Source organism: Aquarana catesbeiana, linkage group LG04, assembly GCF_042186555.1.
Source record: "Aquarana catesbeiana isolate 2022-GZ linkage group LG04, ASM4218655v1, whole genome shotgun sequence".
NCBI lineage: Eukaryota > Metazoa > Chordata > Amphibia > Anura > Ranidae > Aquarana > Aquarana catesbeiana.
This window is the reverse complement of record NC_133327.1, coordinates 210782742-210802432: the sequence shown is the minus strand read 5'-3', so window position 1 is coordinate 210802432 and position 19691 is coordinate 210782742. Positions and strand designations below refer to the sequence as shown.

At 41.0% G+C, this 19691-nt stretch overlaps 1 protein-coding gene across 3 annotated transcripts in view; it reads left to right on the top strand.

The window, feature by feature from the left end:
- SI (sucrase-isomaltase) overlaps nt 1-19691 on the top strand; it is a 470126-nt gene that overhangs the window by 85716 nt on the left and 364719 nt on the right. For all 3 annotated transcript variants that reach the window (XM_073626133.1, XM_073626134.1, XM_073626135.1), the window contains 3 exons: nt 5217-5299; nt 10376-10496; nt 18729-18838. In XM_073626133.1, the coding sequence (XP_073482234.1) occupies nt 5217-5299; nt 10376-10496; nt 18729-18838 (314 nt within the window). The remainder of the gene's footprint in view (nt 1-5216; nt 5300-10375; nt 10497-18728; nt 18839-19691) is intronic.

Below are 19691 nucleotides of genomic sequence, written 5' to 3'. Positions count from 1 at the left end.
ATCTCCTCCTCCCATGCTCGTCTCCAGGATTTCTCCAGAGCCTCTCCCATCCTCTGGAACTCGCTACCTCCATCTATCCGGCTATCCCCTACTCTTGCTACCTTCAGGCGATCCCTGAAAACTCATCTCTTCAGGAAAGCTTATCATGTCTCCAACTAATCTCCTACCACTTCCATCAGCTCAATCCCCACAGTTACAACCTTTTTTACCACCTGCCCCACCCTATTAGATTGTGAACTCTTCTGAGCAGGGCCATCTTAATCCTCTTGTATTTTATTGTATTATAACTGTATTGTCTCCCTTTTATATTGTAAAGCGCTGCGTAAACTGTTGGCGCTATATAAATGCTGAATAATAATAATAATAATATGTCACACCTCAAAACTGTGTGCTCTCATAAAATGGTGAGAAAGTGCAATACCCCAAATTATTAATAGGTGACGCTGTAACTAGCTTTTTCAGCTCATTCATTTAGCGTTCAAGTGATATTAAAGTGTTACTAAATCCAGGACCCTGCATTCACTATATCTGGCCTTCCCCAGTACACAGAACATGGAAATGCAATTATTTTAGTAAATATGTGACTTCCACCAATGTCTGGCTAAAACTTGTAGAAGGAGTTTTCATTCTACTCTGACTGTTCTATTAGGCTGCAAGACTCCTGGCCCTCTGTCTGGACAGTGCTGATTGGCCCTGTGCTGATCATGTGCACTTTCCCAAGAAAAAAAAAAAACTCTCCAGCAGTACACACAAAAGTGAGCATGTGCAGAGTGACTACAAGGCTCGCCCTCTTCTCCATGTGCCTCCATAGCAAGCCACTTGCTGTGGGGACACTCGTGCATCTCAGCTCTGTGTGTCCCTAAGACATACAGAATGGAGCTCAGCTCCACCCTGGCTCCTCACTTGGCTTCCGCTGCTGTCTCTCAGCCAATGAGGTGGTTGAGACCCAGGAGAGGCGCTACTCTCGTACACATTGCTGGATCATGATCGGGCTGGGGTAAGTATTGCAGGGGCTGCATGGGGGGGGGGCTGCATACTGAAGGTATATGCATTAAGGTAAAAAATCTTCAACCTTTAGAACCACTTTAAAGTGGTAGTAGATGACAGCATTTAAATAAAAAAATCCCCTGCAAGGCAATGGCTTAATGTGTTAGTATGCATCTCATACTAACACATTATGAAATACTTACCTTAGAATTAAGTCCTCCAGCAGTGCACTGTCATTGTTGATAGGGCTTCCACCTTCCCCCGGTCTTCCTTATGGGGGAAGATGCATACTAATGTGCTAGTATGCATTTCATACTAGCACATTATGAAATGCTTATCTTAGAATGAAGTCCTATAGCGGTGAGCTGTCATAGTTGACAGGGCTTCCATCTTCCCCTGCTCTTCCTTCTGAGTTTACGGGCTCTGGCTGTATGAGGGGTGAAGTCACCAGCTGCATCCAGTGTGAATATCTCCTAAACTGTTCAAGTTTAGGAGCTGTTCACTGTACCGACAGGTAGGCCTTACCTGTAGTTACAAGTTCAAAAGATGAGTTTATTGCCACTTTAATCTGTAATTGAGGGGCCTAAAATCATTTCTCTCACTTCAGTGTGTGCATTAATGCCTAGTATATGTTGTGCAATCATTTACATACTAAGATGTAGATGCATGCCCTACATGTGCAACGGTGGTGCTTTTTAAATTTTTTTTTTTTTTTTATTTTATCTTTGTAATTTTTAGCTTTTTATTTATTTTTTTATTTAACTTTGTTGCCATGACAAATGGGGCTAACAAGACTCCCTCTGTGATAGTGTTGGGCAGCTGACAGATACTCTATATGGAAACATCAGAGCCCATTCTAACAGCTGGTATTGTAGTCCCAGACTGCAGGGAGGAACAGGAGAGCCTGCAAACCACAGACCAAGGGGTTTACCTGAAAATTATGCAAAAGTAATTGGCCTAATAAAGCTTCTTTGCATTCTTTGCTCACGTATCTAAAAAATCATTTTGGGCCTGAAGATTACACAAAACCCTTCAAAGAGTATATACTGTATTTACTGAAATAAGGCACCTTAGAGCAGTGATGGCAAACTTTCGCTCCCCAGATGTTTTGGAACTACATTTCCCATGATGCTCATGCACTCTGCAGTGTAGGTGAGCATCATGGGAAATGTAGTTTCAAAACATCTGGGGTGCCAAGGTTAAATAGTAGTAGTAGTAGTTTCAGCTTTTTTTATGTCACATGATATTAACGCAGTGGTTTATTGAAAAGCAAAACTTCAGTAAAAATACACTAAGGTTAATTTTGGGGCACATAGATCCAATATGTTACTCATGTTACTCAATGTTTTGGTAAAATATGAAAGATGAGGTTACACCGAGTAAAAAATACCCAACATATCCAGCCTTAAAATTGTATGCACGTGTGAATAGGTGACAAAAATCTGTATCTTATATTTTTCCTAGGCAACACTTTAAAAGGTCGGGTTTAGGAGCGTTTGACATCTTTTTTTTTCTGTCTCTAAATGCCTCCTAATGTTAGCCTATGTGTTCATGCACACATATTCGTTTATAGGCACGCATAGGCATTTATAGGTTTAGAGGCAGGAACCCCCCCCCCCCCCCCCCCCCACTGCCAGCGCATTCAGGAGAAGCAACATTTTATCAGAAAAAAAACACTTGAGGCGGCTAAACGTCTTCAGCGTTAATTCATTTAAATTGCCAGAATAAATCATTATTCTAGACAATGAAATTTGTTAATGCCCCAAGCCTTGACATTCCTAAACGTGCCTAAATGTGTACATGAAAGTAGCTTTAGGCATGTTTTTGATGCTGCTTTTCTCCTGTCAGGAGAAAGGCGTTCAGGATAGCTGGGCAAATGCCCAGTGTGCATGAGGTCTTAGAGTTAATCATGAATAATGGGCCTAGAATTATTACTCTCATATTATCACTCTTATATGTAACGTATTGTGCACAGAGTGACACTGAGCATTCTCTTCTGGGGTCCCTCGCTGGCACTCTTGGATTCTCCTCTCCATCAAGTGCCCCACAGCAACGATAGCAAGGCGCTCCCAAGCCTGGCTGTGTGCATCTATAGATGTACACAGCATGGCTCAGCCCTGCCCCCTGCTCCCTCCTCACATAATTTGACTGACAGCAGCAGGAACCAATGACTTCCGCTGCTGATGTGTCTCCTGTGAGAAAAGAGAAAGAACAGAGAATAGCTGCTGCAGATGGGCACAGTGCTAGATCGAAATCGGGCTCATGTAAGTGTGTGTGTGGTTTAAAAGGTTGTTTATCTTAATGCAGCGAATGCATTAACCACTTGCTGATCCTGGCTCTTTCTGACATGTGTTGTTCAAGTAAAAATCTGTATTTGCTGCTAGAAAATCACTTAGAACCCTCAAATAAAGACCCTAGAGAATAAAATGGTGGTCATTGCAATAGTTTATTCATACCGTGTTTGCGCTGCAGTCTTTCAAAACCAAAAAATACACCTTTAGTGAATAAAAAAAAAAAGAAAAAAAAAAAAAAAAAAAACATTAAAGTTAGCCCAATTTATTTAATATGAAAGATGATTTTACACCGAGTAAATATATACCTAACATGTCATGCTCTAAACTTGCGCACACCCGTGGATTGGCGACAAACAACGGTACTTAGATGGCGCTTTTAAAATTTTACAGGTTACCTGTTTAGAGTTACAGAGAAGGTCTAGTGCTAGAATCGTTGCACTCGCCCTAATGTTAATGGCGACACCTCACATGTGGTTTGAACACCGTTTGAACACCGTTTACATATGCGGACGCGACTTACATATGCGTTCGCTTCTGTGCGCGAGCTGGGAGGGATGGGGTGCTTTAATTTTTTATTATTTATTTAACTTTTTTATTTTTACACTGTCTTTTAATACATATATTTTTGATCACTTTTACTCCTATTACAGGGAATGTAAACATTCCTTATAATAGAAATAAGCATGACAGGTCCTCTTTATTGAGAGACCTGGGGTCAAAAAGACCCCAGATCTCTCATTTACCTTTAAAAAGAAAAATAAATAAATTGATTACATTTTAATTTGTTTATGCCCGAGAGGTGGAAGTGACGTCAGGTGTCGCTCGACTCCTCCAAGGGCATAGAGCCAAGTGGGGGCTATCCTGCCCCCACTCGGTTTCCTGCCTGTTCCCCATCAGGTCCGCTTTACTTTTGATTGATATCGCACGGCAGTGGGTGGATTCGGTAGCCCCTTCTGGACTAAGTAGCAGCTATTGATCTGCCCCACTGCCATGTGGTGTTGATCACAGGTAAAGCAGACCTGTCAGAGAACTGGTCTCTCGGTTCTCCATCAGGCTCTGCCCACCATTGATACAAAATATCTTGGCCGTGTGCCTGTCAGTGTGATGGGCCCAGTAGCTGGGGAGTGCACTGAGGATGGAGTGTTCAGTAGGAACACTCCAACCCCTGTGCGACCTCCAATCCCATCTATCTCTGACAGGTTCATGATTCAGGTGCAAACACCGACACTTTTATTGCTGTGCCCAGATGGGATTCTAAAGGGTGTCTATGATACGCTTCAAATACCCTACAGCAGGGGTCTCAAATTGGTGGCCCTCCAGCTGTTGCAAAACTACAAGTCCCATGAAGCATTGCAAGGCTGACAGTTACAAGCATGACTCCAACAGGCAAAGGCATGATGGGACTTGTAGTTTCGCAACAGCTGGAAGCCCACCAGTTTGAGACCCCTGCTCTACAGGGCAAATTTTGTCTGCAATAAAGTCTGCCCGCTGGCATTCTTTTTCAAATACAGTCACTGACCTGAAACAAGTAGGCAGAGAAGAACTTTGGTGGTCATGTTGATTATTCCGATCTCTGGTGAATAACTTGGAATGTATGAATCTAATGGGTTCAAATAACAGCCATTTTTTGGGTGGACGTTAGCCCTTATCTCCTGTCAAATTTGAAATCATCAGCAGACTCTTATCAGGACTAATGTGCTGCTGGTCTTAATTTATAACGTGTGAAATGAAAGTGAGGAACATTAGCATGTTCATTTTAAACATCTAATCGTGCAAAGAAGAGGAAGTTTTAATATGTTTCCTGCACGTGATTGAGTGTTTGAAGGGAACACATTTTACCTTTGTTTTAATAGTAAACCTGTCCAGCAGTTTACTCTTTACTAGTAAAATAAAATAATAAGAATAAATGTCTGTTTTTATTTCCAACTCCATTAGCGACACCTCCATTTGAACCTCAGTGCCCTGATATTCATGTCGATTCCAGGATAGACTGCCATCCAGAGGAAGGAGCTTCAGAGGTAAGCAACCATTCATTTTTATAGTGATGCAATAATATATATTAATTTGGATTGATTTTAATTAGGTAGAGGTGGACTTAAAGAAACCATAAACTCCTCTGCTAAAACAGTAAGAATCACATTAGTCTTACTTAAATCACAAAAAGAAAAAAAAAATGGGTCCTCCCAATGACATCAATGATGGGACACAATTCCTCCCAATGACACCAACCAAGGGGCACAAGTCCTCCCAATGACACCAACAAAGGAGCGCAATTCCTCCCAATGACACCAATGAAGTGGCACAATTCCTCCTAGTGACATCAACAGTGGGGCACAATTCCTGCCAATGACACTAATGATGGGGCACAAATTCTCCCAATGACACCAACAATGGTGCTTAATGGCACCAATGATGTGGCACAATTCCTCCCACTGACACCAATAATGAGGCACAATTCCTCCCACTGACACCAATAATGAGGCACAATTCCTCCCACTGACACCAATAATGAGGCACAATTCCTCCCACTGACACCAATAATGATGCACAATTCCTCCCACTGACACCAATAATGATGCACAATTCCTCCCACTGACACCAATAATGATGCACAATTCCTCCCACTGACACCAATAATGATGCACAATTCCTCCCACTGACACCAATAATGATGCACAATTCCTCCCACTGACACCAATAATGATGCACAATTACTCCCACTGAAACAAATGATGGGGCATTATTTTTTTCCCAATGACATTGGGATTTTTCTACTCCCACTGGCCACAGTTCGGCTCCCCTAATGTCCGAAGGACAATAAACTGGCCCTTTGTTTAGAATATTTGGAGACCTTTGCTTTAGAATAATGGACAAAGTTATGCAAACTATAGCTTTTTGCTCCTGGGCCAAAGCTGCATCCTAAACCATTGATTTGCTAAACAGATACAGCCTAATACAGCAATTTATCCAAACCTCATACAGCTGTGAATGTTAGTGAATGTTTTGTCCATTATGGACAGGATATGCCAGGATATGGTAAGGTCAATTTAAATAAACCACAAATCCCTTCACTAAACCAGTGGAAAACATAGAAAAGTGACGTCAGAAAAAGACAGAGTAGTCATCGAGTCTTCCTGTTTTTTTTTGTTTTCTTTGTCTGAGTATAGATCTATGTTTCTCCCATGCATGTTTGAAGCCATTTACTGTTGTCTCACTACCCCTGCTGGAAGTTTATTCCAAGCATCAACTACCCTTTCAGTAAAATAATACTTTCTAAATATTGTTTTGAACTTTCCTCTAGTTAGTTTGAGGTCATATATCTCTGTGTTCTTGATTTTTGGTTTCATATTGAAAAAACTGCCCTGGTGAACGTTATTCGCCCCCTTGATGTATTTAAAGGTTTCAATAGGGGAAATTCAATGCAGCATTTATGATGCTTTTCTGGCAGTATGGTCCCTTAAAAAGTCCTGCGCCTAATTCATGAAAGCCTTGTGACAGTTTCAGTATGACTTCTGACACATGCAACACATTCAGATTGTCCTTTTGTGCTCCAACTTTACAATGTATTACTCTAGCTGAGACAAATTCAAAAAGAATTATCACCAGTTCACAGGCAAGGAAACTATAGGCAATTAGGACTGAAACTAATTTGGCATACAGTGGCAGGCCAGAATTATCAGAGTGGGACTAATGTTTATTAACTTCTATTATTGTGTTATGCATTAGCTGCATTGGTTACTAGGATGCAGGCTGCCAAAATTCTAGCAACCAGTGGCACGTAGTTGAACACAGCATTGGTGAGTAAGTCTGATATGGATTCTGAGAGACTCATTCCTCATCTGGTCCAACTTCGCTGTGATTAACAGCAGTGGGCAGATTCCATAGTCGACTATGGACACTCTGGCCTTAGTGCTGGCCCCCATCATGCCAACTGTGCTAAATTCATACAATCGTTCCCAACAGGTACCCAAATCTATTTCAAGCTCTGACATTTGTTGTGTAGAGACAAAACAGAATTCTAAAGTCTATTTTGAAAAAAAAAATTTTTTTTTATTTGTTTATTGTTTAACCATTTTTTCTTGTATCATTTTATGTTCATAAGTTCTTAATGCTCTGTTCCAGTCAAAAGAGAGACAAATTCTTTGAAATACGCACATAGAACATGGCCTCTTATTACTTACAACTTCTGTTTTTCATGCAACTACAGCTGTATTAGATCTTCCCAAAAACCCCCACACCCCACCAATGGCAGCACATACATAAAATCACCCTACTAATAGTAACATGCTCTAACAAAGACTGGTGCAGGCTTTATGACTGCATTACTCTTCTAAGCTGCTCTCAAGCTCCCTCATCACCTCCTCCCATGCTCACCTCCAGGACTTTTCCAAAGCCTCTCCAATCCTATGGAATGCCTTACCCCAATCTGTTCGCTTATCTCCTACTCTATTAGCTTTTAGACGATCCCTGAAAACCCTTCTCTTCAGAGAAGCCTATCCTACCAACACCTAACAACAACTGTTTTTTCATTTTCTCCATCAGCTCATCCCCCACAGTTATTACCTTTTGTTTCCACTTGACCCTCCCTTCTAGATTGTAAGCGCTAATGAGCAAGGCCCTCTGATCCCTCCTGTATTGATTTGTATTTTAAGTGTACTGTCTGCCCTCATGTTGTAAAGCGCTGTGTAAACTGTTGGCCCTATATAAATCCTGTATAATAATAAGCTGAGAAAACTGAGTAAATGCTGCTCCCAATTAACAGAAGGGGTGCAAGCCCCTTTATTATTTAGGAGTGATCTGCTTGGTGTCCTATGCTGTGTCTGTGACAGACACACCACAGACCGGTTCAGCCTATGCCTGCCTTCCCGCTCAGCTGAGTGTGAGAGGTAGGAGGAAGGTTGTTAACCTTGTAGCCTTTGCTCATACAATGTAATCACTGCACAAGCAGAGAGAAGGATGTGATTTGCCTGCACACAGTTTACCTTCTGTATGCCAGCTCCAACCTGGCAGCCACCACATCTAATGATTGGTAAGCTACAATATATTACATTTTTGGTTTTGGGTTTAATACCACTTTAAATAGGTCTATCTGCTTAATTATTGTGTTTCGCACACCACAAATGCCAATTATAACAGCTCAGGTACCTTTCCTAATTCCCCTAAGATGTTTTAGGAACAATGATACTTAAAGCCAAAGCTTTTGGGTTTTGGGATAAAGGGAAGAAGGGCTAGTTCCCTTGTCAGGTTTCTGTTTTTGTTATGTCCAATTTGGATACATTTACATTTACTTTGTCCTGGTGACTAAGCTTTAGTTGTCACCAAAGTAGAGAACGAGTGAAAATCTTCTACCGGTTTCCTCTCCATTACTGCCATATCTACAGGAAGTGAAGGTAAATTCCCCCCCCGGACATAGCTGGAGTTAATTATTCCCTAATCTGCCCAAAATATAAAAGTAAAGTTGTAGCTTTATACTTTAGGTATTTTTAACTCAACCCATCATTATATTTAGACAATGACATACATGTAACTTTACCCCCTGAAATTGGTTGTATATTTTGAGTGAGTGGGTGTAGGGCCACATTTTAGAGAAGCAGAGATTTGCATAAGCTCAGTAATATTTTTTTTTAATTCTAGTCATTGTTTTGACATGTGGCTTGCCTGCAGTTAAATAGATTTGTAAAGGTTTTTTTTTCTTTTCTTTTAACAAACATGTTATACTTACCTGCTCTGTGTAATGATATTGCACAGAGCGGCCCCCATCCTCTTTTTCTGGGGTCCTCTGCTGTTGCTCTGGGTTCTTCCTCTTATGTGCCACCATGCATAGCTGCTTCCTATGGTGGAACATGTGCAGGCTCAATACCAAGCTGTGCTGTGTGTGTCTATTGATACACACAGTGTGGCTCAACCCCACCTACTGCTCCCTCATCACTGAATTTGATTGACAGCAACAGGAGTCAATGGCTCCTGCTGCTTTTACTGACTCCAGTGAAGAGGGAGAAAGAGAGCAGCGCCGCTGCTGTTGGGCACAGCAGTGGATCGAGATCAGGCTCAGGTAAGTATTTTGGGCTGGGGGGAGCTGATCTTAAAAGTTTTTTTTACCCTAATGCACAGAATATCTTAAGGTAAAGAAACTTTAGCCTTTACAACTACTTTACTGTTAGCTTTGTACTTTTTCATGATAAGTTCAGTTTAAATTGTCCAGCTCTGAGACTGATTTACGTAATGGGTAACTCTTCCTTTTTCCACAAGGTTAAAACTGCATGTAAGTTGTAACATGTAACATAGTGTGGCGCAGTGGGTAGCACTCTCGCCTAGCAGTAAGAAGGGTCGCTGGTTCGAATCCCGACCACGACACTACCTGCCTGGAGTTTGCATGTTCTCCCTGTGTCTGCGTGGGTTTCCTCCGGGTACTCCGGTTTCCTCCCACACTCCAAAGACATGCTGGTAGGTTAATTGGATCCTGTCTAAATCGGCCCTAGTATAGGTATGAATGTGAGTTAGGGACCTTAGATTGTAAGCTCCTTGAGGGTATAGGGACTGATGTGAATGTATAATATATATATGTAAAGCGCTGCGTAAATTGACGGCGCTATATAAGTACCTGAAATAAAATAAAATAAATAAAACATAGTGCAACCCCCCCCCCCCCCATCCCATGACATTGTGCTGGTGTTCTTTGCCTATACAGCTACATCCTTTATTGTTCTTGTAGTGATTTGTAGTTCCCCACACTTACATTTAATATGTTAACTATTCATGTTCAAGGACAATGCTTGGTTCTCCCTTTTTATACTGAGCCAGTACCTCAGTATGAGTAGGGAGCTGGAAGAAGTTTCTTGGAGCCTGGGATTGCACCCACAATCCACTAAACACAGGTGCAATGCTTTGCTGACTGCTGTGAGGAAATAATAATGCACATTTTTTTTTTATGCAAAAAATGTGCATTTAATATAAAAATATTTTTTAAAGGTGGTCTTTAATGGAAAATCAAGTGAACTTTCTGACTTTAGCATAGCTGCAGTGTTTTCTAGGTTGCAATAGTGATTTCTCTAGAACTATTTTTCTGACATCCTGACTTAACTTTATTTTTGCAGATTGCCTGTAGACAACGTGGATGTTGCTGGATTCCTTATAGTGAAAGATCTGCACCTTGGTGTTTCTTCACCCGTAGTCATGGCTATGAAGTTGCTGGAGGCAAGACGTCCACCACAAAAGGTAAAGAGAATACAGACGTACATTGATTAAATAGCCATTCAGCTAAATGACAACATTTGTTGGTTGCTCTCTCTAAATGTAAATCTAAATGTATTTCTTTTAAAAGACAGAAAGAAGTAGACAGCTAGGCCCTAAGCCCTTGCTGCCTACAAATTAGAAATTCGGAGGTACAAGATAAGGAAGGCTTTGCATAGATTTTCAGCAGCCTTTATTTTTGGATCTATTTAGACACTAAAGGTAAACTCTGATCATATGAACAGCATTTTCTTAATGTACTTAGTTTTATCCAGGTTTGAGACAAGTTTACGTTCATATCAGGGCCTCTGATAGGGCAGTACAACCAGCCCTGTTGTACCGGGCCCCATCAGCTCTACAGGGGGGCCCGGGAAGCTGTAAAATTCATTTTTAGCAAAAAACAAAACAGGACTTAACCACATCAGCACCCCTGCTTGCTTACTGGGGTGTAAAATTACATCTTACTGGGCCTCATCAAGTCATCAGAGGAGCCCAGGAGATTTCCGGGCTCAGGTAGATAATCCTGAGCTGCATGTAGCTCTGCACAGTCCCGGCGTCCACTGTCTATGACAGCAGATTGATTAATATGTAGATCCTGACCGCTCCTCTACCTCATGTGTTGGTGCTGAAGGAACAGTCCCCAAACTCCCTTCTGTGCTTGCTTAGGATCACCATCACTATCTATCACAGTGTGTCACGTGGGTGCAGACTTTGTTATGGCTGTACATTGTTATGCCCCTGTACACACTATCGGACTTTCCAACAACAAAACCCTGGAATTTTGTTTGAAGGTTGTGGGCTCCAACTTGTCTTGCATACACACGGTCACACAAATGTTGGCCAATAATTACGAACGTAGTGACGTACTAAAGGTACTACGTGGTTTTTCAGCTCTTTAGCACCACCCTTTGGGTTCCTTCTGCTAATTTCGTGTAAGTAGAAGTTTGGTGAGTGAAAGGAAATCAAAGTAGATATGGCGCTGTTCTATTAATAGCAGATATATAGTTGGAGGTTTAACCTCTATAGATCCGCGCTATTGCCAAATGACGGCAACAGCGCGGATCTACATTGCCGGGACGACGTCTATTGACGTCGTCCCGTGAAAGAGTGGCCTGCGCGCCCCCTGCAGGGCGCGCGTGGCGCGTTCAGTGATCAGCGAGTCTATGAGACTTGCCTGATCACAGATCAGAGTAAGGGGTCGGTCCCGACCCCTTACCACATGATCAGCTGTCAGCCAATGACAGCTGATCATGTGATGTAAACAGAGCCGGTAATCGGCTATTTTTCCTCTTCGTGCTGACAGCATGAGGAGGAAAAAAAAAACAGATCACCGGCAGCCGTGAGAGGGACATCAGTCCTAATCACAGCGATCAACTGCCCCCACAGCAATAGGCAGCAGTGCCGCCTACCAGTGCCCACCAGCATCACCCATCAGTGCCACCCATCAGTGCCACCCATCAGTGCCACCCATCAGTGCCCACAGTGCCACCCATCAGCACCCACATCAGTGCAACAACAGTGCTGCACATCAGTGCCACCTATCAGTGTCCATCAGTGTCACCTACCAGTGCCCATCACTGCCGCCCATCACTGCCGCTCATCACTGCCGCCCATCAGTGCCGCCCATCAGTGGTACCTATCAGTGCCACCCATCCGTGCCACCCATCAGTGGCCATCAGTGCCGCCTTATCTGTGCCCATCAGTACCGCCTTATCTGTCCCCATCAGTGCTGCCTTAACTGTGCCTATCAGTGCCGCCTTAACTGTGCCTATCAGTGCCGCCTTAACTGTGCCTATCAGTGCCACCTTAACTGTGCCTATCCGTGCCCATCAGTGCAGCCTATCAGGGCCCACCAGTGCCGCCTCATCAGCGCATATCAATGAAGGAGAAAAATTACCTGTTTGCAAAATTTTATAACAAACTATGAAACATGATTTTTTTTTTTCAAAATTTTCCATCTTTTTTTGTTTGTTTAGCAAAAAATAAAAATCCCAGCTGTGATTAAATGCCACCAAAAGAAAGCTCTATTTGTGGGAAAAAAATGATAAAAATTTCATTTGGGTACAGTGTTGTATGACCGCGCAATTGTCATTCAAAGTGCGACAGCGCTGAAAGCTGAAAATTGATCTGGGCAGGAGGGGGGTTTAAGTGCCCAGTAAGCAAGTGGTTAAAAAGAAGTGAACCTACTTCCCTTAGTGGAAAAAAACATGGGAGAAAGAAGAATAAATCACAGCATTGCTGTTGGTAAGTGCTACCAGTAAACATCAATTAGGTGAAAAACAAAAAATAAAAAATGTAAAAAATATAGATAATGTGTTTGAGTAACTGAGTCTCCCAATTTGGTCTTTGCACTCAGTTACAAAATTTGGTGTGTAGTTCTTTTGTATGATGTGAGAACCCAGTGTATACAAACCCAAAAATATATGTATATGAAATAAAAGTGAAATATAGTGTTCCGATAAAGTTAAAATACTATACAAAAATACTGTGCATACTAAAACAATCTGAAGTGTATATTACTGGAAAAATAGCAGGCAGATTCCCTGTGCATACAATTCTACAATGACCATTTCACAATGACTGTTCAGTCTGTTGGAACTCTGTCCAAGTGGAACTGGTCTTAGGGCTCTTTCACACGAGGCAGATCAGTGATGATCCACCCCGTGAACACCCGCTTGCTCAGCGGGGATCGCTCCGCCGATCCCCGCTGAGCAGGAAGATGACAGGTCCATCGCTGCTCACTGTGCAGCGACGGACCTGTCAGAGCGCCGCTCTCCCCTATGGGGGATCGGATGATGACGGACCGTAGTGTCCGTCGTCACCCGATCCGATCCGAAAACGGATGGAAAAGTAGGGTTTTCCTCCGTTACACTTTTCGGATCGGAGTGGGTCGGATGTCAGCGGACATGTCACCGCTGACATTCGACGCTCCATAGGGATATATGTATGTCCGTTTTTCATCCGAAAATGGAAGAATGAAAAACGGACATACGGACTCCCTGTGTGAAAGAGCCCTAAGTGGACGGTTTTAGATCCTACATTGCTACACAGTGGCACATACTGTGGATGTCTTAGACCCCAGGAGGGGGAGAAGGATCTGGTGAGTGCAGCTGTAATAGGAGCATGAATAAGGCACGCATGGTGTGTTTACTCACTGAAAAGTCCACTAGATTAGAAAACGGATTCCTTCACTGGCACAAGAGCACTTAATTGACTTTCATAGTTTTTTCACATAAATTGATGTCTTTTCCAATAGCACGTTATTGATTTTATAATTTTGTATTACTGAGATAAAATAGTCATTGTTGTAGAATTGTATGCACAGGGAATCTGCCTGCTATTTTTCCAGTAATATACACTTCAGATTGTTTTAGTATGCACAGTATTTTTGTATAGTATTTTATCTTTATCGGAACACTATATTTCACTTTTATTTCATATAAATATATTTTTGGGTTTGTATACACTGGGTTCTCACATCATACAAAAGAACTACACACCAAATTTTGTAACTGAGTGCAAAGACCAAATTGGAAGACTCAGTTACTCAAACACATTATCTATATTTTTTACATTTTTTATTTTTTGTTTTTCACCTAATTGATGTTTATTGGTAGCACTTACCAACAGCAATGCTGTGATTTATTCTTCTTTCTCTCATAGTTTTTTCCACTAAGGGAAGTAGGTTCACTTCTTTTTAAACCTCCAACTAAATATCTGCTATTAATAGAACAGCGCCATCTACTTTGATTTCCTTTCACTTTTCATTTACTCCACCTAGTGGTAGTAATTGGTAGAGGCAGCAGTTCCATTAACCAATTCCAAACCTTGAGTCAGTACTTATTCCTTTGCGCTGAAACTTTTTCTTTTCTTTCCAGAAGTTTGGTGAGTGTTGATTCGCGCTTTTCTTTTTGCGTTTTTTAATTTTGCATTATTATTATTATTCTTGATACACACGATCGGAAAGTCCAACAACAAATGTTCGATGGAGCATACACACGGTCGGACTTTCCCCCAACAAACTCACATTCAACATTTGTTGTCGGAAAATCCGATTGTGTGTACAGGGCATTAGTCTCTAACACACAATACAACCATAAGTTAACAATCTGCACCCAACAACCATGTGACACACTGTGACAGAGCCACACAGCACCTGCTGTTCTGTGATCATCATAGTGATGTTAGTTTACATTTGTGTTTGCAGCGGCAGTAAAAATAAGCAGTTGAGCTGTGTTTTTACCATTCCCCTTTAAGAACCTTTCATACAAGCCTTCCAATTAGGTCTGTCTGTCAGTTGTTCATAGCGACCTGATTGAAAGCTCCATGAAGGTCCTCTGTGTCCATTCAGGACTGCATCCTTTTCTATTTTTCCAGAGCTAAAAGGTGGCCTGTTGTAAATGGATGCAGAGTCCCTTTACATCAGGCCACTCATAGAGTCATCACAAGTCCACCCTTGTCCACTGTGTGTAGTATGGAGATACAAACTGAACAGGAACAGATATCAAAAGACTGACATCTGTCTTATTTAGCTACATTTTTGAATGGTGAGGCGCTGAGGCGGGTTCAGACTAGGGTCCGAACACGCCTGAGCTCATCCCTGCTAATTAGTTGTAAAAATTTCCAAGATAAGACATCTCTGCTGCTATATAATATGTGTAATAAGTTTTGAATATTATACTAATGAATTCTGTAGCTGCCTAATAAATATTTTAATAACTGACAGGGCTAGGGGTGGGGTCGAAGGTGTGGTCGAGGGGGGCCCCGTCAGGTAGGCTGTATGGGGAGCTATTTGGTCCCACTGCTGTCAGTCAAATTCAGTGACATGGGAGCCGAGGGTGGGGCCAAGTCCTGCTGTCTGTGTCAATGGATGCAGCAGCAGCACTCGGGAGTGGCCCGCATGGGTACCCCCTTGGAAAGCGGCTCCCCGTGGGGGCACTCAAGAAGAGGAGGAACTAGGAGCGCTGCAGGAAACCCAGAAGAGGAGGATCTGGGCCGCTCTGTACAAAACCCTTGCACAGAGGAGGTAAGTATAGCATATTTGATATTTGAAAAAAAAACAAAAAAAAACCCTTTACAACTCCTTCAAGCAATGCGCATCAGCCCACATGTTAATGCATCCAAATAGAATTGACATAGCCCAAAAAGTGATTGTAAAGCTTTATTTATTTTAATTTTTTTTCATGATAGTAATAAACCCATGGTATACCTACCTATGCAATGCTTTTGCACAGAGTGACCCGGAACTTCTCTCCTGGGGTCCTCTGTTACTAATCTCGACTCCTTCCCTCTTCTGAGTAAAGCTAGATCCCAAGCAGGGCTGTGTGCATCTCTTCCTATACACAGAACTACTCGGCCCTACCCCAACTGCCTTCTCACAGGATTTAATTGACAGCAGCCAATGGCGCCCGCTGCTGCCTCCATGTTCTGAGAGGTGAGAGAGGGGTGCACTATTGGGATAGGACTTAGGTAAGTATTTAGGGGTGGTTGGTGGGGGGGGGGGAGACCTTTGTACCTTAAATTGGTTTTAAACCTCTGACATGAAATATAAACAAAGCATATCCCTCTATAGTGTGTACTTGTCTCTATGCAGAGCACCAAGTGTCATTTCTGTTTGCTGCCTTGTTCCTCTATCTTCTGACAAGTTTTCCTGACACCAAGAGGTAAAAAGGCTTCATTCCCTGTCCTCCTGTCCTGCAGCTCTTGACAGAGGGAGAAGCGGAACGAGCGGGCTCTAGCACATGCCGCTCTCCTGTCATAATGTGGCCACTTGGGAGAGCAGGGGGAGATTGGCTGCACCCTCTACTCCGGGAAAACTGCGGGCAGTGCTGGGCTCAAGGAGCAACTGCTTTGGGCCCCACAATAATGCTGGAGCCCAGGTCAGCTGCCCCTTTTGCCCCATGGTGTAAAGACGGCCCTGAAGATATCTTCTGGGAGGAGAAGGAAAATTAACTTTTTGAGGTGAAAGTGGTAAACGAGTAACTTCTGAGGTAAAATTACCATTCAGACAAATAGTTGCTTTCAGTAGGGAAATATTTATTTTATGTGAATAAAATACTGATTTCACACCTATGTAATAGTTTTATGTTGAATGGGGATTTTTTGTAATCTAGAGGATGTAGTTATAGGATGTGGTTAAAATATTTCATGTGTTTAACAGAACTAAACTCCAGTAAATTGATTCACTGTCATCTGTGGTCCATATATATTACTAAGCTGTGCATAAGAAGCAGAACATATAAAAGCTTATCCATATTCCCAAGAATGAGTAAACCATTTCTAGGTACTGTAGTGCGTAAAGTAACAAGTAAACATTGTGCTCAGGGCCCACCACCTTATAGTGTCTCCTTCTGTTATTCGTGATGAAAGAGACTGTTTGTTTTTTTGTTTTGTTTTTTCTTAGAAATTTAGCAGTTTCCCAGCTTGCAGCAGCGAAGTTCTTATAGTTTAAGTATAAATCTATGCCACATGATTGTAGTGAGTAAATATTGCATAATATTAACACTGATTAACAGCCCTGGTTAAGGGTTGGGGTTTAAAAGGTAGGGTTGGAGGTTAATTTATTTATTATTATTTATTTACTTATTGTTTATTTATTTATGTATTTGTTTTATTAGGTTAGAGGTTAAGGTTAGGGGTTAATAATAGGGTTAGGGTTTGGGATTAGGGTTAGGGGGTTATTAGTGTTAGAGTTAGGGGTTAGATTAGGGTCAGGGGTTAATATTAGTGTTAAGGGTTGGGGTTAGGATGTTTTATTTATTGTTTGATTTATTTATTGTTTATTTACTATTTATTTATTTTATTGATTTATTTATTTTCATTGACTTATTGCATTTGAGCAGAAAAAAAACGCTCAAAAACCTGTGGCAAATCTTAATAAAATGCTCAAAAATGCTCAAATCAAGCATTTCTATGCATTCCTACAGAACAAAAACCATTAAAAAAATGCACCAATCTGCCCAATTCGAGCTAAAAAAAAGGTCCAGAACTTTTTTGAGTTTCAGGCGTTTGGCTTCAGGCGACTAGTATTGGAGGTGTAAACCAATTCCATAGAGAATCATTCATTTTTTTCCCTCCAGTGTTTTGGAGCTTCGAGCTTCAAGCTCCAAAACACTGAGGTAGGAATGGGGCCTTAGAGCAGGCTGGGGACAGATGCAGCATCGGACCAATGCTGCATCCGCCTAGGTAAGTATGATTTCTAAAATAAAACTCATACAGTACTTAAGCTTAGTTAGGTTTTGACAGGAATTACACGTTAATTGTTAACGTTTAAATGTTTTTTATTCTTTTTTTTTTCCATTTTATATAGAGTGGGAAAGGGCTAGATTCTCTGTTGGATTCTTATAGGACAAGAAGTTATGAGAAATCCTTCTGACATAGACACAAACAAAAAGAATACATATTTTAGTAGATTTAGGAAGGGACTAGAGCTTAAGAGAGTTTATTTAACGCCCTCTATGCCTTCCTGTCCCAATGTCGACAACACAACAATTAATATCAGTGCTTATAATGGAAATATAGAACTTTTTTCCACTAACATTCTATTATGCCAATATAACAAGAGATATAAACATATCACAACCCTAATACAATGTTCACAATACGCAATACAAATAAAGTATAAAATTTATATTCGCTCACATTTTTTAAGGTTGGCGGAGGTCCATGAAAACAAACCTGTAAGAACTTTTTGGAAATCTGGAAAATATCTTTATTAATTTAATTTGCTTATTAACATTTGTAAACCATCATCTGATTATAATTTGCATTTCATGTATATTATTGAGCCACCTTGTCGTTTTTGTCAACTTTCAATAAATTTTGATTGTGAAAAAAACAAAACAAAAAAAAGGAAAATATCAAGTATATTACAGGTTTAATCCTCCAGGTTTGTGGGTTTCTTCCCCCCAAGTGGCAAGTGATGGGAATATATTATAAATACAAATCTGCTCTAAATTAAAAAAAAAAAAAAATTGACACAAAAATTATGAAAACATGTACCATTATTGACAGAGGAGGTTGAGTGAAATTGTAGAATTGTTAAGTATTCGTAAGTCCCACCAGGTGTATAGGAGCTGCAACTTTTTTTTTTTTTAATATGTTGTATCAAGAGTATATAACTTTTAATTTATTGCCCTACCCAATGTCATTTTAATTTAAAAAAAAAAATCTGTTTGTATAAATAAATGATAATAACTTTTGTATGACTTCCCACAGGATTTGATGCTCATCTAAAAAGACTGGCTACTCCTACTGTTTTTGGGACAGAAATAGAGGAGTTGCATCTCACTGCAGAAATACAGAGCAAAAATAGGTTCAGATTTAAGGTTTGTGTTTTTCAGTTGTTACTACGTGTCAAATGAAATAGGGCTTGGTCTGATATTTCAAAATAGTTTTGACAAAAGATCTTTAATCACTCATTCATTAATGACTGGCAAGGTTACAAGTTCAAAGTGTACTCTCTAAAAGGTGTTAGCTATACTGTGTATTTAAAAATGTTAAATAATCTGTTCTACTGATCTTGTTCTATACATCCATTTATGTGTTGTTGTTGTTTTTTTTTTTTTTTTGTTCTTTACAAACTGGTTATCACCAATTATATTCATTCAAACTATGTATAGGTTTTGTTTCTTTTGAGACTTATTAAGTGCCGGGGTGTAAAGGACGTGGGCACAACTGGCTTTGACTCTTAGCAATGCGCTGAGTGGCATATCCAACTGTCAATCAGGCAGCTGGGTGTATTCAGACAATATGGTCAGAATCCTTCTAGAGCCTGGAGTGGCTCTGTGACTTGAGCTTTAGCCCGCTATAAGCAGACTCTGGATCACGGGACAGCAAAAGTAAATGCACTCCTGTGACCCAGAAGAGAAGTATGGCCAAAAAAGCTTTGGCCATACTTCTCTTTTATGAAAGCCCAGTCACCAGCTTAATCTTGCCTTCCTTTTGCTTCCCTGCAGGCTCAGGTCCCTGCACTTCCAGGTGTGGCCAAGGTACAGGACACTGTAAGGCCTCTGTCTGTTTTTTGGCCTAAAGTACAATTATTACTGGACTGTATTGCTTGAGCAAAAGGACTTTACCTCAAATATAGCTATAATTTTTTTTTTACAATGGTAAAATGATTGGACTGTTTCAGTCAGGTAATTGTTTAGCTTGCAAAAATTGCAAACCTTCAGTGTTTTT